Here is a 22,520-nt window from a genome sequence, read left to right as displayed (position 1 = left end):
CCCTCCTCCCAGCACAACTTAAGTGTCTTTTTACCCCTTCCCACCAACACACCTTAAGCATCCTTTTACCCCTCCCCCCCAGCACACCTTAAGTGTCTTTTTACCCCTTCCCACCAACACACCTTAAGCATCCTTTTACCCCTCCCCCCCAGCACACCTTAAGCATCCTTTCACCCCCTCCCCCCCAGCACCCCTTAGGTATCCTTTCACCCCTTCTCCCCAGCACACCTTAAGCACCCTTTCACCCCCTCCCCCCAGCACCCTTTAAGTATCCTTTTACCTCCTCCCCCCAGCACACCCTAAGTATCCTATTACCCCTTCCCCCCAGCACACCTTAAGCATCCTTTCACCCCCTCCCCCCAGCACACCTTAAGCATCCTTTCACCCCCTCCCCCCAGCACACCTTAAGCATCCTTTCACCCCCTCCCCCAGCACACCTTAAGCGTCCTTTTACCCCTTCCTCCAGCACCCTTTCACTCCCTCCCCCCAGCACACCTTAAACATCCTTTCACCCCCTCCCCCCAGCACAACTTAAGTGTCTTTTTACCCCTTCCCACCAACACACCTTAAGCATCCTTTTACCCCTCCCCCCCAGCACACCTTAAGTGTCTTTTTACCCCTTCCCACCACCACACCTTAAGCATCCTTTTACCCCTCCCCCCCAGCACACCTTAAGCATCCTTTCACCCCCTCCCCCCCAGCACCCCTTAGGTATCCTTTCACCCCTTCCCCCCAGCACCCTTTAAGTATCCTTTACCCCCTCCCCCCCAACACACCTTAAGTATCCTTTACCCCCTCCCCCCAGCACCCTTTAAGCATCCTTTCACCCCCTCCCTCGTGTGCCCACATTGTGAGTCAGCTCTTTCGGGGAGGCGCCAGGCGGCCCTGAAAAGGGCCTTTGTGTTGGGGGTCTCCCCCCTCTAATACTCCTGCGACTGCTGCGACATCTTCTTGCCGCCCTTGGGGTGGGCAGTGGGCGCGGCCGAGCCCCCCGTCTTCTTAGGTAGGAGCACGGCCTGGATGTTGGGCAGGACGCCGCCTTGGGCGATGGTGACGCCGCCCAGCAGCTTGTTCAGCTCCTCGTCGTTGCGGACAGCCAGCTGCAGGTGTCGCGGGATAATGCGCGTCTTCTTGTTGTCCCGGGCCGCGTTGCCCGCCAGCTCCAGGATTTCGGCCGTCAGGTACTCCAGCACGGCGGCCAAGTACACCGGGGCCCCGGCGCCCACCCGCTCCGCGTAGTTGCCCTTGCGCAAGAGGCGGTGCACGCGGCCGACGGGGAACTGCAGGCCAGCGCGGGACGAGCGCGACTTGGCTTTGGCGCGAGCCTTCCCTCCGGTCTTTCCTCTGCCAGACATGGCTGTGAAATTAGGAGCTCGAGCGCAGCGCTAAGGATTTGAACACAAGCGAGCAGCACGTGATCCTCACGCCCAGGCTGCCGGGAAGGGTAGTTCAGCGCCGCTCACGATGCCAGCAGCCTGCGGACGCCGGGACCACTGATCCCAGAGCGCCCTGCGACAGCTTCCGCTCAGAGCCTGGGCGGTTTAGCCGCCTTGAGCCTCGAGCGCAGCGCTAAGGATTTGAACACAGCGAGCAGCACGTGATAATCGGGCCGAGGCTGCCGGGAAGGGTAGTTCAGCGCAGCCCACAATGCCCGTAGCCTGCGACTGCCGGGACCACTGATCCCAGAGCGCCCTGCGACAGCTTCCGCTCAGAGCCTGGGCGGTTTAGGCGCCTTTAGCTTTGAATGAAGGCGCGCGCGGGCGCTGTTCTAACCGCCGACTCGGCCTTACCTTTCTTGGCTTTTTCAATTGAAGGGAAGGGGCTCTACCTTGATCCAGATGTTAAAAGCCCCGCTCGCTTCACTGGGGGACTCGGAGATCCCGGAGCAATGGCGCCTTTATCTCTTAGACTCTCGTATCCGAACGTACAGCAATTGGCCCTTTATCGAGGGTTGTGCTTGTACCCCGGCCAGGGTAAGAGGGGTAACGGTGGGAACGTGGACTCAAGGATTTTATCTTCCACCTTCCTCTACTACAGTTTATATATCATGTGTTGCACTTTCTTTGCCCTTTGTGGCTCTGCTGCTGCGGCTAAGAAAGCAAATAGAATGTTAGTTAGGAAAGGAATGGAAAACAAAAATGAGGCTTGGTTACCGCATCTCAAAAAAGATATAATGGAATTAGAAAAGGTGAAAAGAAGGGCGATGAAAATTGTTGCAAAATAACTCTCCTCTCGTGTGTCTGGGCAAAAAACTCTTTATTTGGGAGTCAATCCCCTTCTTATATACTCTATGAATATTCATGGATATTACATGTATTATCATTACTATTGGTTACATTTTGCTTACACAACCATGATCATGCATTGCTTACAAGAACAACTCTACATGAACAGCTCGTGAACCTGCTCAGGAATGTACAAACATCACCTGCTATTCTGCTACTTTCTCAGGAAAGAACAAAAACATCACATGCTAGATTCTCAGGAATATACAAAACATCATCTGCTGCCTGTATCCAAATACATTCTATCTACATCTCCACCTTTTTTTTTTTTTTTTTTTTTTTTAATGAAATCTCCGTGGTGTGCCAGCTGGAGATGGAGGTGGAGATGTTTGTAATAGCTTATAAACATATTGAGCAGAGTGACGTGTTGGAGCGAATGGACGAGGAAAACATAAAGAAAAAAGGTTAGGAATGCATTGTATACAACAGCAAAAAATAGTGAAAACAAAATACCAATGACTAAATACTGGATAATAGGGCGGAGCCAGGTCCAAGGGATCCATTGCCACAATTGATCCCATACATCAGAGAGTAGGTTATTATGAATAGTAATATGAGTAGTTAAATTCCGTAGGAAAGCTAATTGTTTGTCAATGGCCTTTGAATTGTCAGATAAATTAAAACAGCACATGTCCTGAAACTCTTCGCAACCATGATGGTTAAGTAATAAAAGATAATCAATGGCTGCTCGATTTTGTAAAACTCCATGACGTAATTGCTGTTGCTCAGCATTAAGTAAACTAATAGCAGTGGAGGTTGCATTGATTGATTTAATTGCCCAACAGGCTAATTCACGAATATTTTTTGCATTTGCCGCTGCCAATGCAGGGACACCTATTAATGAAAATGCAAGTGCCAGATATTCAGTTTGACTCAGAAATTTAACATTATCATTGCAATTGGCAGCAAGGGTCATACGCTTGGATCGCATATGTGAGGAGTTAGAAAATAAAATATGTTTACTGGGAAGTACCATAGTGAGTCGACTTAGACAGCATGTAGTACCATCAGATATATTAGCTGGAATATAATTAAAGGTATACATTCCACATGACCAAAACCAGCCAGGGGGTAAATGAGTAAATTTATAAATATATGAAACATTTTCGTAGGAGCTACAATTTAACAAAGTTGGTCCAAAATTAACACAATTTGATCGGGTACAATTAACCATACGAGCACATGTCATATTGATACTAGCTATTTGATTGGTTCTCACATGCATTGCCAAAGTAGGCGGCAACAGGGTTTGTGTTCCCCAATTATGGTATTCATAAGAAGCATTTCGATAGGATGAATTAACAGGAAGCTGTGAATAAAACCAAGTATCATTTTGCATATCTTTAGGATCATGACATACTGGAATCAGGCAAGTTGCCAAAACTTCTCCAACTGCCTTTTGATGAGAAAGACAGAAATCAGTTTGGTTCAGTGAAATTGCAAACGCTTCCCAAATATTTTTTGTGGGAAGTAATTGTGACTGTCCACAAGGTATGTACAAACAACAACACAGTAGAAGCAATGTAATGGAATTAGCATTAAGCGCTGCAATAATAGCCACTACGAAGTTATCATCAGTCTTTTCAATATGAGCTTTTTCTAAAGTCTCTGTAGCTTGTTGACTCAAGGCTTTAATTTGTCCCCAAGTAACAGGAGCATTAGGTTGACGAGTCACTGACCGTTTGCGTGTTTGCATCTGCGGTCCTTGAAGGGTGAGTGTGAAATTGGGAATTGGGTTGTGAAGACCTTGATGCCACGACATGAGGTTTCACCCACTTTGCTGGAATCCACACCGGGCCAGAATCTGTTTGAACAGCAGCGTAACCACGACCCCAGGTAAGGAGAGGCACAGGGGAACTCCACTGATCAGAAGGTAGTTGTCGGTATATGACCAAAGGACGAGATAAAGGTGGGGCAGGAGTACGAAAATGTTGTTCAAATCAGGAAGAAAAAGTTTTTGTAGCAGGATTATTGATGAGATTGAGATGATTCAGTGTGTAAAGGATTTGTGCTAAGCATTCATCAATGCTTACTCTATGACGGAGAATACCGTCTTTTTTTGTAGTCAGATTACTTAAAGCAGTTTTCAGTGTGCGATTAGCACGTTCAACAATAGCTTGACCAGTGGAGTTATAGGGGATACCAAAAAGGTGCTCAATATGCCAGAGGGTCAGGAACTCCTGTAAGGAGGTGGAAGTATAAGCAGGGGCATTGTCTGTCTTGAGAGTTTTAGGAACACCCATGACCGCAAAAGCTTGGAGAAGATGAGAGCGGACATGAGATGTAGTTTCCCCTTTTTGTGCAGTGACCCACAAAAATCCAGAATGAGTATCAACAACCACATGAAGCTTAGACCATTGACCAAAAGGGGGAAAGTGAGTAACGTCCATTTGCCAGAGGCTATTAACTTCCAGACCACGAGGATTAACTCCAGGAAAAAAGGTAGTAGGAGCTGAAAAGGAACATTGTGGACAATTTTTGATAATAGCTCTAGCTTCTTCTAAAGAAATTTGAAACTGGCGAGCTAGGCTAGGTGCATTTTGATGATGAAGTTCATGACTGCAGTGTGCTGTGGAGAAAAAATGAAGATGGCGATCCGCTCGAGCATTCCCTTCAGACAGACCACCAGGAAAAGGTTGATGACTGCGGATATGACCTATAAAGAGAGAAGAAAGGCGATTCTCCAAGTAACCTTGGAGGGTTAACAGTAAAGCATAAAAAGAGGCATCCATTTTGAATGATACATAACTGTCGGGCATGCGACGGACAAGATTAGCACAATATTGACTGTCAACAATAAGATTCAGTGGTTGATCTGAAAATAAAGAAAGAGCCAGGATGATGGCAGCAAGCTCTGAACGTTGAGCAGAGGTTTGTGGAGAGGTAAATTTGACGTGCCATTTGTTCAGATTGTACCAAGTAACCACCCCACGAGTGGGACTACCATCTGTAAAGACGGTGAGAGCAGTAGGGAGTGGACGTAAAGAAATGGGATCATGAAGAGTGATTGGCAAAATGGATGTGCCCTGTATGCGAGGGTCTTTAGGATAGTGGCAATCTATAATACCAACATAAGTGGCTAAAATAAATTGCAAGTCGTCGGAGAACTGAATCATTTTTTCCCACTGCCACAAAGAATGAGGAATGATGAGTTTAAGAATGTCGAAACCAGTCATGAATGTTGCTCGCTCTCGAGCTTTAGTAATCAGCAAGGCTAGTTGCTGGGGCCATTGTGTAATAGTAGAATGGAGAGTATTCTGTAAATAGACCCATTCTATCAATTTCGGAGGAGTTGTATCTTGATATAAGACACCAAACGGTTGTCGGTGGGTGGGGTCTTTGAGAACGCAAAAACAAAAAAGGGCAAATGCATCTCGTCTATCTGTCCATTTTGTTTGTAAGATTTGATCCAATTGTGACAGAATTGTTTGTTGCGATGCAGTGAGTGTAATTAATTCAGCAGGTGTTTTATGACCTTTTAATGCGAGAAACAGGGGTTGTAAAAATTCTGTAGGAAGTTTCAAGTAGGGACGTAACCAATTGAGATTTCCTAAAATCTCTTGTAATTGATGTAATGTCGTGGGAGACTGTAAATTGAGATGAGGAGCGACAGGTTGGGCTGCAGCTTTAGTCATACGGAAACCTAGATATAAATAGGGTTCCTTTTCTTGAACCTTCTCTGAGGCAATTGTTAATCCTGAGGAGGCCAAGATAGAAATTAAAGTAGATTTCCAAGAAGGGGGAAGAGTTATCCCTGCAATTAGTATATCATCCATATAATGATATACCAAAAGTTGAGGGAAATAGGCACGAAATGGTTGCAAGGCTTGATGAACATAGTATTGACAAATAGTGGGTGAATTTAACATTCCCTGGGGCAAAACTTTCCAACAATACCTAGTAGTAGGGTGTGCATTATTGTAAACAGGTACAGAAAAAGCAAAGTATTTATAATCTTTTTCCTGGAGAGGAATTGAAAAAAAACAATCCTTCAGATCTATAATAGCTAATTGATAATCATAAGGAATCAAATTAGGATTTGGAATACCACATTGTAACGGGCCCATTGGTTCTAAAATCGCATTAATAGCTCGTAGGTCATGTAAAAATCTCCATTTTCCGGATTTTTTCTTGATCACAAATACCGGAGTATTATATGGAGAATTGGTAGGCTCAATGTGATTTAATTGTAATTGTTCTTCCACCAATTGATGTAAAATCAACAGTTTTTCTCTGGTAATCGGCCACTGCTCTACCCAAACAGGTTTGTCAGTTTTCCATTCCAAAGGAAGAGAAAAAGACATATTTATGAACTGTTAATCAGGTAGGATCAATGATGCATCTAATTGTTCCAAAAGGTCACGACCCCATAAATTAAAGGGTACTTGTAAAATACAGGGCTTAATATGTCCTAGAACCTTGGTATCGTTAGGATATGTAATAGATAACCATTGAGAACTTTGGGAGGCTGACTGAGTTCCCCCTATTCCTGTCACATGTGAAGTATCTTCAATGGGCCATTCCACAGGCCATTGTTTATAAGCTATGACAGAAACATCCGCCCCGGTATCTAATATACCAACAAAGGGCTTTTGTTGCAATAAAAATTGAGCAGTGGGTCGTGCATTAGAAACCGGTTTTAAAACTGCACTTACCTGTCGCGTAGATCCAAAGCCCCCTGTACGAGAGACAGTAGAAGGAATAGGTGCTGTAAAATATGGTAAAATAATTAATTGTGCCCACGAGTCCCCGGGAGAAATTGTTAAAGGTGATGAGGACCATACTTGAATTTTAACAATGCCTGTGTAATCAGCATCAATAACTCCAGGGATAACATGAATACCTGCCTTCGATGCAGAGGAGCGAGGTAATACTAAACCTACAGTAGCCGCTGGAATGGGTCCTTTAAAGGTAGTATTATATACCAAAACTTCATGAGGTAAGATGGCAGTTTTACATTCCGCTGCAATAAGGTCAATTCCTGCACTACCTTGTGTAGCAGTAGTACTATGAGCAAAAGACCCTTGCACTCCCTTTGGACCGAGGTTAGGAGTTAACCCGGAGCAAAGTTTTTTGGGGGTGGCGGTGTGGAATTAATTGGATTAGAGCGACATTGATTGGCCCAATGATATCCTTTTTGACATCGAGGACATTTTCGAGAAGGTCGAGAAGGTCCTTTTGCAAAGTTGGCACCCCCTCCTGGGGCTCTACACTGAGCTCGAAAATGTCCTGGTTTCTTACAATTAAAACACGTCCCCTGTGGCTTATTACCTTTTTGTATAGCTCCTGCTAACAAATTCATAGAATAACCATGAGTCCCCACATCTGCACATGCGCTCAATAAATCTGCTAAAGTAATTCCTGGGCGATGAGCTACAGTCTGCAATGCCTTTTTGCAATCTGAATTTGCATTTTCTTGGGCTAATTTAATCAATAACTCTGTTTGCGCATCAAGATTATCAATTTGCCTAGTTACAGCTTCCTGCAATCGATTAACAAATTGAAGGTAAGATTCGGTTGCACCCTGTTTAATTGATGCAAAAGATTTTGTTGGTTTATTCCCTTCTGGTGTTCTTTTAAATGCTCGCAAGATACAAGTGCCTATGGCTTGAAAACAGGTATCGTTTTGTTGAATTTGCATATCAAGGGTTGAAAATGGTCCCGATCCATAAATTTGATCAGGCACCAAATTAGTCCCAGTGATAAGTTGTGCTGCTTGCTTATATTCATTATCCCACACTACATATTGCGCAGGAGTTAACAGCATACGGAAAAGGTCTTTCCAATCTTTTGGAGTCATTAAGTAACCGTTACTAATCCCTTCTATCATGCCTTGAACAAATGAACTTTTTAAACCTGATTCTACGATAGCTCTACGTAATTCTCTCAAAACTTGATAAGGTAGAGCAGTCCATTCTGCATGATGTGTTTCGTTCCCTGCCTCTATTGTTGTAGTTCTAGTAACTGGGTATAAATTAGGATTAGGTTCCGAATTATCCCATAGATCATCGTTCCAAATGAATTCACCATTTTTTCGTGCTTGCTGTATACCTAATTGAATTAAACTAGGTCGTTCTACGCTCTTTGGTGTTTTGGTAATAATAACGCTATCATTAGCGTTGTTGTTTTGGATATTTTCAATTGGTTTATTAGGGGTAGTAGTAGTAAAGTCAGGAGTTTTGTTTTGCTCTTCCCTTCCCATATCGGTGGCCAGCCGACAAGAAGGAGGAGAAGGTGTAGGTCCAAGAGTCGCGGGAGGTAAAAGAGACCAGGTCTTGCCTGGCAATTTGTTGGATATATTTTCGTTAGTAATGCCTGTCAATCCAGAAGAGAGAATTACTATAGTAGAATATATCTCTCTCCAAGTCAATAATATAGGAGTCGAAACTCTAGGCTCTAAACGAAACTGCTGCCCTATCTTTTCCCATGTTTGAGGATCGAATGATCCCTTCTCTGGATACCAGGGACATTGACAAACTATTTCCTCAATTAAACGCTCTATATCTTTAAGAGTTATTGGATTTCGGGAGGAACCATATCTTTGCGTTATAGTATATAGCTCCTGTGCATGTTGTTTATGTGATGATGTTAAATTTCCCCCCATACTTACAGTGTTCCGTAGAAGGAATGGCGCGCTGACTGTTCCAGTCGTAGTAAGTACGTCACGTTTTCACCGATCACGTCGGGGATCACCAGATGTTGCAAAATAACTCTCCTCTCGTGTGTCTGGGCAAAAAACTCTTTATTTGGGAGTCAATCCCCTTCTTATATACTCTATGAATATTCATGGATATTACATGTATTATCATTACTATTGGTTACATTTTGCTTACACAACCATGATCATGCATTGCTTACAAGAACAACTCTACATGAACAGCTCGTGAACCTGCTCAGGAATGTACAAACATCACCTGCTATTCTGCTACTTTCTCAGGAAAGAACAAAAACATCACATGCTAGATTCTCAGGAATATACAAAACATCATCTGCTGCCTGTATCCAAATACATTCTATCTACAGAAAATGATAAAAGGGATGGGACGACTTCCCTATGAGGAAAGGCTAAAGCGGATAGGGCTCTTCAGCTTGGAGAAAAGGCGGCTGAGGGGAGATATGATAGAGGTCTAGAAAATAATGAGTACAGTTGAACGGGTAGATGTGAAGCGTCTGTTTACGCTTTCCAAAAATACTAGGACTAGGGGGCATGCGATGAAATACAGAAACATGACAACAGATAAAGGCCATATGACCCATCCTCTGTAACCCCTAATTCTTCCTGTTCTGGAACAGTCCTTGACTCCACCACCCTTTCTGTGAAATACTACTTCCTTAGGTTCTCCTAAGCCTATTCCCTCTTCCCCCTCATTCCAGAGTTCTCCTTCATTTGAAAAAGGCTCCCTTCCTGTACATAAATGCCCTTGAGATATTTAAACATCTCTATCATGTATTATCTCTCCCTCCTCTCTTCCTGTGTGTACATGTTGAGGTTCATAAGCCTGTCCATATCATTTTTACATTCAAGACCACTTAATAATTTCATAGCCGCCCTCTGGACCGACTCCATCCTGTTTATATCTTTCCATAGGTGCGGTCTCCAGAACTGCACGCACTACTCCAAATGGGGCCTCACCAGAGACTTATATAACGGCACTATCACCGCCTTTTTCCTGCTGGTCATGCCTCTCTTTATGCATCCTGCATCCTTCTGGCTTTGGCGGTCGCTTTTTCTACCTGTTTGTGTGTGACGACCTTAAAGCTTTCAATCACCACCAAGTCCCGCTCTTCCTTCCCACACTGAAGCACTACACCCCCTATATTGTACCATTCCCTCAGATTTTTCAGACCCAAGTGCATGACCCTGCATTTTTTGGGATTAAACCTTAGTTGCCAAATATCGGTTCATTCCTCTAGCTTCGCTAGGTCCTTCCTCATGTCATTCACACCCTCCAAAGCGTCCACCCTGTTGCAGAGTTTAGTATGATACGCAAAGAGACAAACCTTACCAGACAGCCCCTCCGCAATATCGCTCACAAAGATGTTTAAAAAAGCCGGCCCTAGGACAGATCCCTGTGGTACTCCACTGATGACATCCTTTTTTTCAGAGCAAATCTGTTACTCTAGGTCCCATACCGAGGGCACTCAATTTATCAGTCGCCTGTGCGGAACCATGTGAAAGGCTTTGCTGAAATCCAAGTATACCACATCAAGCACCCCTCCCACATCCAACTGTTTGGTCACCCAGTCGAAGAAGACAGATTCGTCTGACACGACCTGCCACTAGTGAAGCCATGTTGCCTCGGGTCCTGCATTCCATGTAGTTCAAGAAAGCTCACAGTCCTCCTCTTTAGAAGCGTTTCCATTAGCTTACTCACCACCGAGGTCAGACTGACAGGTCTGTAATTCCCAACCTCCTCCTTACTTCCACTCTTGTGCAGAGGAACCACATTCGCCCTTCTCCAGTCCGCCAGGACCACTCCAGTATCTAAGGAAGCACTGAATAGGTCCATCAGCGGAGCCGAAAGAACTCTGAGTTCCTTAAGCACCCTCGGGTGTATCCCATCAGACCCCATCGCTCTGTCGTTGGTGAGGCCCCACCTGGAGTATTGTGTTCAGTTTTGGAGGCCGTATCTTGCTAAGGATGTAAAAAAATTGAAGCGGTGCAAAGAAAAGCTACAAAAATGGTATGGGATTTGCGTTACAAGACATATGAGGAGAGACTTGCTGACCTGAACAGGGGTGATATGATGCAGACGTTCAAATATTTGAAAGGTATTAATCCGCAAACAAACCTTTTCCATAGATGGGAAGGCGGTAGAACTAGAAGACATGAAATGAGATTGAAGGGGGGCAGACTCAAGAAAAATGTCAGGAAGTATCCTGTAGTAAATTTAAAACGAATCGGAGAAAGTTTCTTCACTCAACGTGTAATTAAACTCTGGAATTTGTTGCCAGAAAATGTAAAGGCGGTTAGCTTAGTGGAGTTTAAAAAAGGTTTGGGCGGCTTCCTAAAGGAAAAGTCCATAGACCATTATTAAATGGACTTGGGAAAATCCACTATTTCTGGGATAAGCAGTATAAAATGTTTTGTACTTTTTTGGGATCTTGCCAGGTACTTGTGACCTGGATTGGTCACTGTTGGAAACAGGATGCTGGGCTTGATGGACCTTTGGTCTTTCCCAGTATGGGAATACTTATGTAATCTAATTTTTGCACCTGGGGTAAGTCACCCAGGGTCACAAGGAGTCTACTTTGCCAAGAAAGATTACTCAGTCTAACATCTAGTATTTGTAACCTTCCATGAAATTGTGTGCTTATCTAAAGGAGAACGAGGAATTCCTAGGAGCTTAACAATAAAATAAAGCAGAACCAACATCTTTCAATCCTTAGGTACTAATACTACTACTATGCTACTAGACGAAACAATCTAAGTTTTTGAACCTGGGATAATGAAGGGTTGAATAACTTGCCCAAGGTCACAAGTGGCTGCAGTGGGAATCAAGCCTAGGTTGCCAGGATCAACACTTTCTGCACTAACCATCAGGCTACTTCTTAAGCAACACAAATAATAGAAATAAAATAATTTCAATTGCTTTGCAAAATAGTTTGTAATGAGATAATGGGGTTTTTTTTGTGATTGGTAAAGCTTTTTTGTTTTGGTGGGCTTTTCAGTAGCGTCCGTTGCGACCATACTGTATTACTAAGATTTCATTTTTTGCATTCATAATACTTCCCAGAAGTATTTTGACCCCTGAGGCAGACGGTAGAACCGTTGAAACACTGACCCGTATCGGGTCACATACAAGTATTTGGTGCAGTAAAGTTACTTCAATCAGCCCTCAGCTGATGAGACTTTGGTCCATCCCTACTTGGCTCTGACTGGTAAAGCATTCCACCACTCTGCAGCCAAAATGAGAATACAGATTTGTATATTACCTTTTTAGAAGATGCCAAGATGTCATAGGTGGGGAATGTAAGTGGGATGAGGGAGGAAGGGTAGGTGTGCACCTGTACCTTGCAGTAAGGTAAGAATGGAAGGGGGGGGGGGGTGTGCCAGTACTATAGCAGGGGTAAGAGGGATTCAGAGTGGTAGGGGTGCATTTGTGCCCCAGTAAAGGGTCCTCAAAAGATGGGTTGTGCTCTTTTGTAAAGTTACCAGTGCTGTGTTTAAGTAGTTGGTAGAGATGTGGGTGTTGGAGGATTTGGTAAGTTTGTTAAGAGGTGAGTTCTTTTGTTTTGTTTTTCCCCTTCGTTAGATGGCTGCTGCAGGATTCATCCACTGTCCAAGCGAGAACAGCCCTGATGTGGCTCAATGCTTCTTCTGTTTCAAGGAGCTGGAGGGGTGGGAGCCTGATGACGACCCAATGTAAGCATCCATATACATGTTACCTACCTTTCCCATAGTGAGGGTGGTGATTTGCACCTCAGGTAATGGAGGTAATGACTTGCCCAGGGTCCCAAGGGGCAGGTTTTAAACGCTGGCTCTCTGCTCAGTGCAGGCTACTCCTGCATTTCTTTCAGATCCCATGATAAAGTTGCTTGGTTTCTGTTAACACCCCCACCCCCACCCCCCTCCTGCATATCCCTTTTTCAGATGTGCTTTCTGTTTTGTGATTCCTCATTTCTGTTTATTATGGTATTTTCATTATTGTATAAGCCTTGCATAATTAGGCCAGTTGCATGTTACTAGTGTATAAGCTGTGGCATATTATTTACTTCAATATTTGTAAAACTGCCCATCCTATCCTTTGCAGCAAAAACAGATGTTCCTTGTCATCAAGCAGATGAAGCCATTACATATGGGTTGTGTCCATCAACCAGCAGGGGGAGATAGAGAGCACTCAACTTTTCACAGTGCCTCATGGCCAGCCAGCTCCACTGTCTCTTCAGTATTCTCTATCTCCCTAAGCAGGGTGGCTGCAGCTTCTTCGAGCTCCATCAAAAATCTGCCTGGGGGTGGCTCCTGGCTTGCCAGTTGTTAGCTGGGGTGTTAGAGGCTTTAGCAGCTTCACTTTGAAGGCACATAGGTTAGCCCTTTCCCTGCCTTACCCATGCCCCCGTGGATGTGGACATATTAGCTTGCTTTTCCCTGTCCTTTCCCACTCAGTGGATGCAGGCACATTGGTTCGCCTTTCCCTGCCTTTCCCACTCATCTGAGCCTCCGGAGTTCTTATTACTTCTGCTTTCCTCACAGCGTTAAAAAAAAAAAATGGAACAGAGGTTTCCTTAGCGTCCCTCCGGACCGGACCAGGATTGGACTGATGGGTTGTGCTCGCCTACCAGCAGGTGGAGACTGAGAAAAAACTCTGACTCTAGAGAGCCAATAGGAGCCCTGGCCATGTGACCTTAGCCTCAGTATTTTCTCAGTCTCCCAGCAGGTAGGAAGTGAGCCCATTAGTCTCTCTCCTTTTCTCTTTAGATATTACAGATATTTGTGATAATTCTTCTGTGCCTGGAATCTTATTTAGAGGCTTGACAGGGTTTCCTTTCTCTTCTTTCTTTGACAGCCTCGGGGGTGTTAAACTCGGGTGTCTCGAGTCCACCCCCCTTCCTCCCCATCTCCCTGGCTTAGCAGGGAAGGGCCGTCCCTTTCTCTGGAAAGGTGTACCATCTTTGGGAGAGGCAGCCACTTTTAACAGGTAGCTGCTTTAAAAGAATTAAATCAAATAAAAGGAAATTCAAAGAAGCAGCCTTTCTTTCCCCAGACTTCTAACGAGCAGGCAGCTCCAGTGTTTTATTATGATTGAGGGGTTATAAAAAAAAAAAAAAAAAAAAAAAACAAACAGAAGAAAATAATTCAGTATCTGTGACTTTAAACAGCGATTTTTCTCGTCAGATTTAATTTCCTCCATTTTCTTGCGTTTTGGCGGCGGCGGCAGTTTAAACAAATGAAAAAAAAAAAAAAAAGAAAGGTGCGAACCGCGTAAGCGCAACCACCTGTTTTTTCCGATATGGCTTAAAAGTTCAAACAGCTGCTGTTGGTCAGCGTCGCGCAGTTCACGCAGCCGGAACGTGTAAATTTTGCTCTCCCTTCTAGGTTTCTTCGGGTCCGGTGCTGCCTCCGGTTTTTTCGGGGCCTTTTTCGCCGGCTGTTGTTTCTTCAACGTTCCACTGGGCTCCACTTGTTCGGAGGTGTCTGGCGCGCTGTCGATTGCCACGGGGCCAGTGGCGCGAACAGCGGCCATTTTGTTTCTCCCTCCATCTTATCAGTCGGGGATCTCTCTGCTGAAGGTAAGGCTGCAGTTCATAGAGCAGTTCGGCTCCAAAATGTGTACACTTTTGTATGTGCTGAACGGCGTATTCTAAAATGCTCTTCACATCAGCAGGCAATATTTGGTTGAAAGGGGGCTCCTTTCATATATGGATATATAACAAGCTTTTCTTCTTTTAAATTTCTATGTATCACGGGGCTGTTAACACTAGTTTTTTCTGGTGCTCGGTCATTTTTCATTGCCTGGTGGAAAATCTACATCTTATCATAATATAATATCATAATTCATTTCAAGCATTTTCCTCAATAGCTGTAGTATTATACAGTGTTTTAAGAACTTTAGAAACTTTCTCTATAGGCATAGAGTAAATTTCTGTCTTTCTCATTCCCTGATGAATAGGACTACATTGTCTAAGAGTCAATTGATTGGTACTTTGCAATTCTGACCATAATATCTTAGTTCCTTTCAAGCATTTTACTCCATGCCTATGATGTTATATAGTGTTTTAAGAACTTAACAGACAATCACTCTCAATGGCTGTAGTGTTATACAGTGTTTTCTTTTTCCGGCTTTAAGAAGCCTTCTCTAGAGGCATACAGTATATTGTTCAGATGCCATGGGGATATATCAGCTCTTTCATATTCTCTGAGGGACAGTCCTGTCTACCAAGCTCCCAGTCACTCAGCTGCCTTAGCAGGCATGCTTTATTCATGTCTTCCCTTCTTTTCCAACTGCCTTGAAGCCTCTCATATTTCATTTTAGCTTTCTTCTGGTTTTTACAGGACATATGGTCACTTAGAGAATAAAGTCATCCTTTCACTTAAAGATAGTGGACGGTCCTCAAACCATCTACTCGTGTTTGTCTCTACTCTATCAGTTCAGCATTGGCAGATTATAAACATCCTGGTTTGGTCCAGTATGCCTATACATACCATCTGCTATCTCTTCCTCTTCCTTAGAGACCTGATGTTATATCAAGCTTTCTTGAATTCAGATACAGTCTTGTCTACACTGCCTTCACCAAGTGGCTGTGGCACAACTTCACTTTTTTCGTTACAGGTAATTTCCAAGTTTGTCCTTTTTCATTTTCATTCTATGCGCCTTCACTCCAGAGTGTTCTTTCAATTGGAAGGGTATTCACTCACTTCCTGTGTATTTATACCATAGGTACATAAGTATGGTTATGCTGGGTAAGGCCTAAAGTCCATCAAGTCCAGCATTCATATCTAATGGGCATAGGTACATAAGTTTTGCCATTCTGGGGAAGCTCAAATGTCCACCTTTCTACAGCCAGAACAGCATTAAAGAAAAAAAAAAAAAAAACCTCTCACGAGAGTATCGAACAGAAATCTCTGCTCCAAAAGCAAGGCTTTGCAGTAATTCTGCAAACTAACGCATACAATATTTGCCATGGCTGTTCACCACTAGGAACACCGGGGACCCTGGGCCTAGGTTCGGTGTTTTAACCTGAAACAAGCTCAACATTCATATCTATTGGGTGTGAGTCTGGTACTACTACTACTACTTAACATTTCTAGAGCGCTACTAGGGTTACGCAGCGCTGTACAAATTAACAAAGAAGGACGTTCCCTGCTCAAAGGAGCTTACAATCTACATCTCAGTGAGGGAGGACGCATGACCGTGGTACGTGGATTAGTGGTATGTGGATTAGGGAGATCCAAGAAATTACAGGCCGGTGAATCAGACGTTCATACTGGGACAATTTTTTTCTGTCCGGAGCGTACTACCATAGCTGGTGGACTCCTATATTCAGAACTTTCTATATTCAGAACTTACCCAACTATGGAACGCCATAGAGATAGGGTTGGAGTTTGTAGCCCTATTTAACTGGTGTCCTTGGTCACCCTTCCTCTTCTCCTCAGGATCCAGAGAATGGCTAGTTTTTTGCTTATGCATTAACCGGTCATTTTCAGCAGTACTCTCTCTTCCGTTCTTTTATAGATCTAAGAGGATGTTCATTGCGCTCTTAGGGTCATTTCATTCTTACCTAGACGACTGCCTAATTGGAGAAAGTCTTATCAGCAGAGTTCTCAGGACACGCACCGGGTGTTGCATTTCTTACAGTCTCTAGGTTGGGTGGTGATTGTAGCCAGGCCTCTCATTTGATCTCTCATTTGATCTCTCATCAGATATCTCTGATTTTCTCTTTGTTTAGTCAGGTTGGCGCACAGTCTTTTGTCTCCTCTGCAAACATCCCAGTTTATATTTTTCTTGGTGACCTTGGGCCTTCGGCCATTTCCTCGCTCTAGTCTGCAGAATGCAATTTTACTTTCTAATGCCCAAGAAGGAATTTTCCTTCATCCTATTGCGAATCTCAGGGTCATCAATCGCGCTATTTAAGTGTCATCTAGTTATCTCAAGAACCTTAGTTCTGTCATTGGGATGCTTCGTGCAGTACACTTTTTGGCAGAAGCTTGTTTTTATATATTTTTTTTCTGGGGGACCTCAGCAATTCGTTTTACCTTCGGGTGAATTTTGTTTTCCCTACTGACAAACAAGGCGGAGAGAGCTATGTTGGTCCTTGCCATGGCAATGGGTTATGTCATCCGCCAAGGAGGAGTTAAGAGTATACTCTTGAGTTTGTACTCATTTTTTCTTAGTTGTGTCACCCTGCGTTTAGGTGAATGGACTCTCATTTTTTCAGCCTTACTTCCTCACTGCGACACTTCAGGGCTATCTCTTTTTGCCTTCAGGCTCACGAACATTTCTTGCTTCTTCCGTTCAGCAACAGTCTTGACGGAGACAGGGACAGATGCCAACGTCCAGCAGGGGTTTTTCAACCTTCTTTATGCGTTTCTTCCATCATCTCACTAGGTGTTTACGCAGAACCAAGGCACCCTTCTACATCCGGACCCCCAGTCACTCAAACTTATGGCGTGGTTACTGGGTCTGCAACATCTTTGATATTTTCGCAGGAAGTACTTCAAGTTTTAATTGCTTCCAGACAGAAATCTACATTAAAGTCCTATGAATCAAAGTGGCGACGGTTCACTCTGTGGTACTCCTCTCGCCACTTCATTCCACAAACAGTATCCATTTTGCATGTTTTGGAATATCTTCTGCATCTTGCGAAATCTTGTCTGTCTTACTCATCCATTAGAGTTCATTTGGCAGCTCTATCAGTGATGCATGATACTGTTGACAACCGCACGCTTATGCAGCATCCACTGTCAAAGCGGTTTCTTAAAGGAGTCCTGCACCTGTACCTCCCGCTTCGTCCACCAGCTAGGTGAACTAGGTGAACAGACTCTTAAAGTTCTGTTTTCTAGTAGCCATAACTTTTTCTATAAAGTTTTCCTCTTCAAGCAGTATTTCCCAGTAGCCATTGCAGCAAGTAGATCTATGTGTGGAATACTTCTACGGTTGGTAACTTCTTTTCGGTCTGCTGTAGTTTAAAGTTTTCACCTTTCCCAATCGGTTTTTTCTTATTGGTTTTGTCCTTCTAGCCAGTAGGCGTAAAAGTTTTTCATTGTTTCTAACCCGCTATATCGCGAAGGATCAAGGAAATGAGAATGTCTATTTCTCTTCTCGCTGAGAGGGCAGTTCCACAGCGTATTACAACATATTCCACAACTTCAGAAGCGGGCTCTATTCTTACTACGGCGATTTTTGGTGCTCTCGGTGCACATTGGTAAGTTGGCAACTTAGTCCTAGTTTCATTTTATTTTGCTCATTGGGACACACTACATGTTAGTTGTCGCCAGGTGGTCTATGCAGCATGAACATTTCTCTGCAGTTTTCATAGGGTCCCTCCCTTCAGATTACTGCTTTGGTACTTCCCATCAGTCCAATCCTGGTCCGGTCCGGAGGGACGCTAAGGAAGGAGAAATTAGATCTTACCTGCTAATTTGCTTTCCTTTAGTCCCTCCGGACCGGACCAGGCCCCTCCCATGTTCTCTCTACTCTTTAGCTTCTTTTATTAAGTAGGAAGTGTATTCAGTAGGAAGTGTATTCATTCCTTTACGATTCGTGGAACAATACTATATATATACAGAACTTTACGTGGTCTATACCACATCTCTGGTGGTTGCTGGTGAGCTCAATTGCTGGAATCTATCTATAAAACCTTAAATACGCCATACCACTTCTCTGGTGAGAGTTGTGGCTGAGCTCAGTTGCTGGAATATCTATAAAACCTTAAATATGATTTACCACTTTTCTGGTGAGAGTTGCTGGTAAGCTCAGTTGATGGAATATATATAAAATCTTAAGAGGGCCATACCACTCCTCTGGTGAGAGTTGCTGGTGAGCTATAAGACAAGTGAGCCATACCACTTCTCTGGGGAGAGTTGCTGGTGAGCTATATTACATGTGAGCCATATCGCTTCTCTGGTGAGATTTGCTGGTGAGCTATAGTACAAGTGAGCCATACCACTTCTCTAGTGAGAGTTGCTGGTGAGCTGTAATACATATCGGGCCATACCACTTCTCTGGTGAGAGTTGCTGGTGAGCTCTGATACTTGGCGTTGCCGAGTGCTTTGTGGCTGCTAGGATTCCATACGGCACAGAAGGTCTTTCTTTCTTTCCTGCTTTGTTATTCAAATACTGAGGCTAAGGTCACATGGCCAGGGCTCCTATTGGCTCTCTAGAGTCAGAGTTTTTTCTCAGTCTCCACCTGCTGGTAGGCGAGCACAACCCATCAGTCCAATCCTGGTCCGGTCCGGAGGGACTAAAGGAAAGCAAATTAGCAGGTAAGATCTAATTTCTCCTTTCCTTTGATTCTTCTATGGGACCGGAACTATGATACTCGGTCCGGTGAGGTAAGAGTGTTTTCTAACTCCTCCGGGGTGGGCCCGCAATCGGGGTGTGTTTGGCGCAAAACCGCCATTTTGAATTTTCCCGCCATTTTCGGCGATGGCTGCAGAGAATGTAAAGCGCTATTCCCGGTGTGGCAAGCGCAAATCAGCAGCGGGGCTCTGTAAATCATGCTGCACAGGTGTAAGAGCCAGCCCGAGCACGGCGAGCGATGATTCTTCCCGCTCAGCGCTGGCAGCGGACACCATTTTGAATTCTCTGCAAGGCGCGGCCTCCGTAGAGATGGAGAGCCCTGAGCTACTACTACTACTACTATTTAGCATTTCTATAGCGCTACAAGGCATACGCAGCGCTGCACAAACATAGAAGAAAGACAGTCCCTGCTCAAAGAGCTTACAATCTAATAGACAAAAAATAAATAAAGTAAGCAAATCAAATCAATTAATGTGAACGGGAAGGAAGAGAGGAGGGTAGGTGGAGGCGAGTGGTTTCAAGTGGTTACGAGTCAAAAGCAATGTTAAAGAGGTGGGCTTTCAGTCTAGATTTAAAGGTGGCCAAGGATGGGGCAAGACGTAGGGGCTCAGGAAGTTTATTCCAGGCGTAGGGTGCAGCGAGACAGAAGGCGCGAAGTCTGGAGTTGGCAGTAGTGGAGAAGGGAACAGATAAGAAGGATTTATCCATGGAGCGGAGTGCACGGGAAGAGGTGTAGGGAAGGACGAGTGTGGAGAGATACTGGGGAGTAGCAGAGTGAATACATTTATAGGTTAGTTGAAGAAGTTTGAACAGGATGCGAAAACGGATAGGGAGCCAGTGAAGGGTCTTGAGGAGAGGGGTAGTATGAGTAAAGCGACCCTGGCGGAAGATGAGACAGGCAGCAGAGTTTTGAACCGACTGGAGAGGGGAGAGGTGACTAAGTGGGAGGCCAGCAAGAAGCAGATTGCAGTAGTCTAAACGAGAGGTGACAAGGGTGTGGATGAGGGTTTTGGTAGAGTGCTCGGAAAGAAAGGGGCGGATTTTACGGATGTTGTAAAGAAAGAAACGACAGGTCTTGGCGGTCTGCTGGATATGAGCAGAGAAGGAGAGAGAAGAGTCAAAGATGACCCCAAGGTTTGCCATATTGCTTTGGAAGCTTCAAATACTGAAGAGGCAGTGGAGCTGGCTGGCCATGAGGCACTGTGAAAAGTTGAGTGCTCTCTATCTCCCCCTGCTGGTTGATGGACCCAACCCATACGTAATGGCTTCATCTGCTATGGCTAAAGGAAAGAAAATTACCAAGGTAAGAACCTAATTTTTCCGTATACACAAATCATATATATGAAACAGGCTGTGTCGTTGGAGTTGTGAAGTCGAAGTCGGTTAAAATGTACCAACTCCTGTTTATATCGTTTTATACTTACATATACATATCTTTGTCCTGTTTGATTTTAGATTATTATTATTACATTTGTATCCCACATTTTCCCACCTATTTGCAGGCTCAATGTGGCTTACATAGTACTGTAAAGGTGTTCGCCAAGTCCGGTAGATAGACAGTTACATAGTAATGTGTGCTTGAAAGAGGTTCGTGCGTTTCAGGCACAATGGAGGAGTGGAGGAGTGGCCTAGTGGTTAGGGTGGTGGACTTTGGTCCTGGGGAACTGAGGAACTGAGTTTGATTCCCGGCACAGGCAGCTCCTTGTGACTCTGGGCAAGTCACTTAACCCTCCATTGCCTGCCGCATTGAGCCTGCCATGAGTGGGAAAGCGCGGGGTACAAATGTAACAAAAAAATAAAAAAAATGTGGGTCGGCTAAAGGGAAGGTTATATAGTGTCCAATACGATCTTTGGTTTTGCTGTGTTGCAGGGTGTAGGCATTTATGTTGGGTCAGTAGGGTATGCCTTTTTGAGCAAGTTGGTTTTTAGTGATTTCCTAAAGTTTAGATGGTCGTAGATTGTTTTCACAGTTTTTGGCAGTGCATTCCATAATTTTGTGCTTATATAGGAGAAGCTGGATGTGTAGGTTGCTTTGTAAAGCCTAATATCAGTTGGAGTCAGAGCTGAAGGTTTGGTGTACCGACTCCATAGCTCTGTATATGATGTATATATACTAAAAGCTATTACATTCAGGGTTGGATTTTTCATTAAGTATATGTCTAGGAGTGCTATGACTATGATCCTCCTCTTCCTGTTGGCAGGAGAACAGCACTTTATGCCTCAGTAGCCTGATTACAGTACTGGTGGATCCTGTGACACTTTGTTGGCATGATATTAACCCCAGTTGGCAAAATAATGCATTTATAGGTTAAGTTAAAAGAGATTTAAAAAAAGCATTTATAAAGTAATAGTAATAACAGTAAGTCACAAGGTACAGAAAATAAGAGAATTCACAGGGTTCCTGGTGAGCATTGTCTTTGGTGAAGTCATATATTTTAAAGTCCATATAGAAGGCAATGCAAAAACTATTGAGCATATAGTCAGGGGAAATCTTGCTTCACCAAACTGCTGCATTTCTTTGAAGAGAGAAATAAACAAGTGGATAAAGGTGAGCCGGTCAATATTGTGTATCTGGATTTTCAGAAGGCATTTGACAGGGTACCTCATGAATGACTCCTGAGGAAATTAGATAGTCATGGGATAGGAGGCAGTGTCCCATTGTGGATTAAGAACCAGCTAAAAGATTAAAAAAAAAAAAGTAGGGTTAAATGGTCAATATTCTAAGAAAAGGGTTAAATAGTGGGATTCCTCAGGGGGTCTGTACTGCTTTTTAACATTTTTATAAATGATGTAGAAATGGGAATAAGGGGTGAGGTGATTAAATTTGCTGACAACACAAAGTTATTTAAAGTTGTTAAATCACAAGAGGATTGTGAACAACTGTAAGATGACCTAATGAGATTGGCAGACTGGGCATCCAAGTTGCAGGAGATGTTTATTGTGAGCAAGTGTAAAGCTATACATTTAGGGAAGAGGAACCCAAACTATAGCTACATGATGTACGCTTACAACTTAGGAGTCTCCACCCAGAATAAGGATTTAGGTGTTGTCATTGCTGGTTCTTTGATACCCCTCTGCTCGGTGTGCAGCATCTGCTAAGAAAGCAAATTAGAATGTTGGGAATTACTAGGAAAGGACCAGAGAACAAAACTAATATTATAAAGCATTTGTATTGCTCCATAGTGAGACCGTCTCTCAAATATTGTATGCAATTTTGGTCACCCCATCTCAAAAAAGATAATGCAGAATTAGAAAAGGTACAGAGAAGGGTGAT

At 43.9% G+C, this 22,520-nt stretch overlaps 2 protein-coding genes across 2 annotated transcripts in view; one reads left to right on the top strand and one right to left on the bottom strand.

The window, feature by feature from the left end:
- Positions 1-847: 847 nt before the first annotated feature.
- On the bottom strand, positions 848-1,377 carry LOC115472376 (histone H2A-like). The gene has a single exon (XM_030206624.1). It carries the CDS (start codon positions 1,353-1,355, stop codon positions 921-923), a length of 435 nt encoding a protein of 144 aa, XP_030062484.1. The 5' UTR covers positions 1,356-1,377; the 3' UTR covers positions 848-920.
- A 324-nt stretch (positions 1,378-1,701) lies between these two features.
- The window catches only part of LOC115473575 (baculoviral IAP repeat-containing protein 5-like), a 48,655-nt gene continuing 27,836 nt past the window's right edge, over positions 1,702-22,520 (top strand). The window contains exons 1-2 of the mRNA XM_030208649.1: positions 1,702-1,973; positions 12,542-12,651. Of these exons, the coding sequence (XP_030064509.1) occupies positions 1,839-1,973; positions 12,542-12,651 (245 nt within the window). The 5' untranslated portion in view covers positions 1,702-1,838. The remainder of the gene's footprint in view (positions 1,974-12,541; positions 12,652-22,520) is intronic.

Source organism: Microcaecilia unicolor, chromosome 6 (assembly GCF_901765095.1).
Source record: "Microcaecilia unicolor chromosome 6, aMicUni1.1, whole genome shotgun sequence".
In the NCBI taxonomy this organism is placed as follows: Eukaryota; Metazoa; Chordata; class Amphibia; order Gymnophiona; family Siphonopidae; genus Microcaecilia; species Microcaecilia unicolor.
This window is presented reverse-complemented; position numbering and strand designations above follow the sequence as displayed.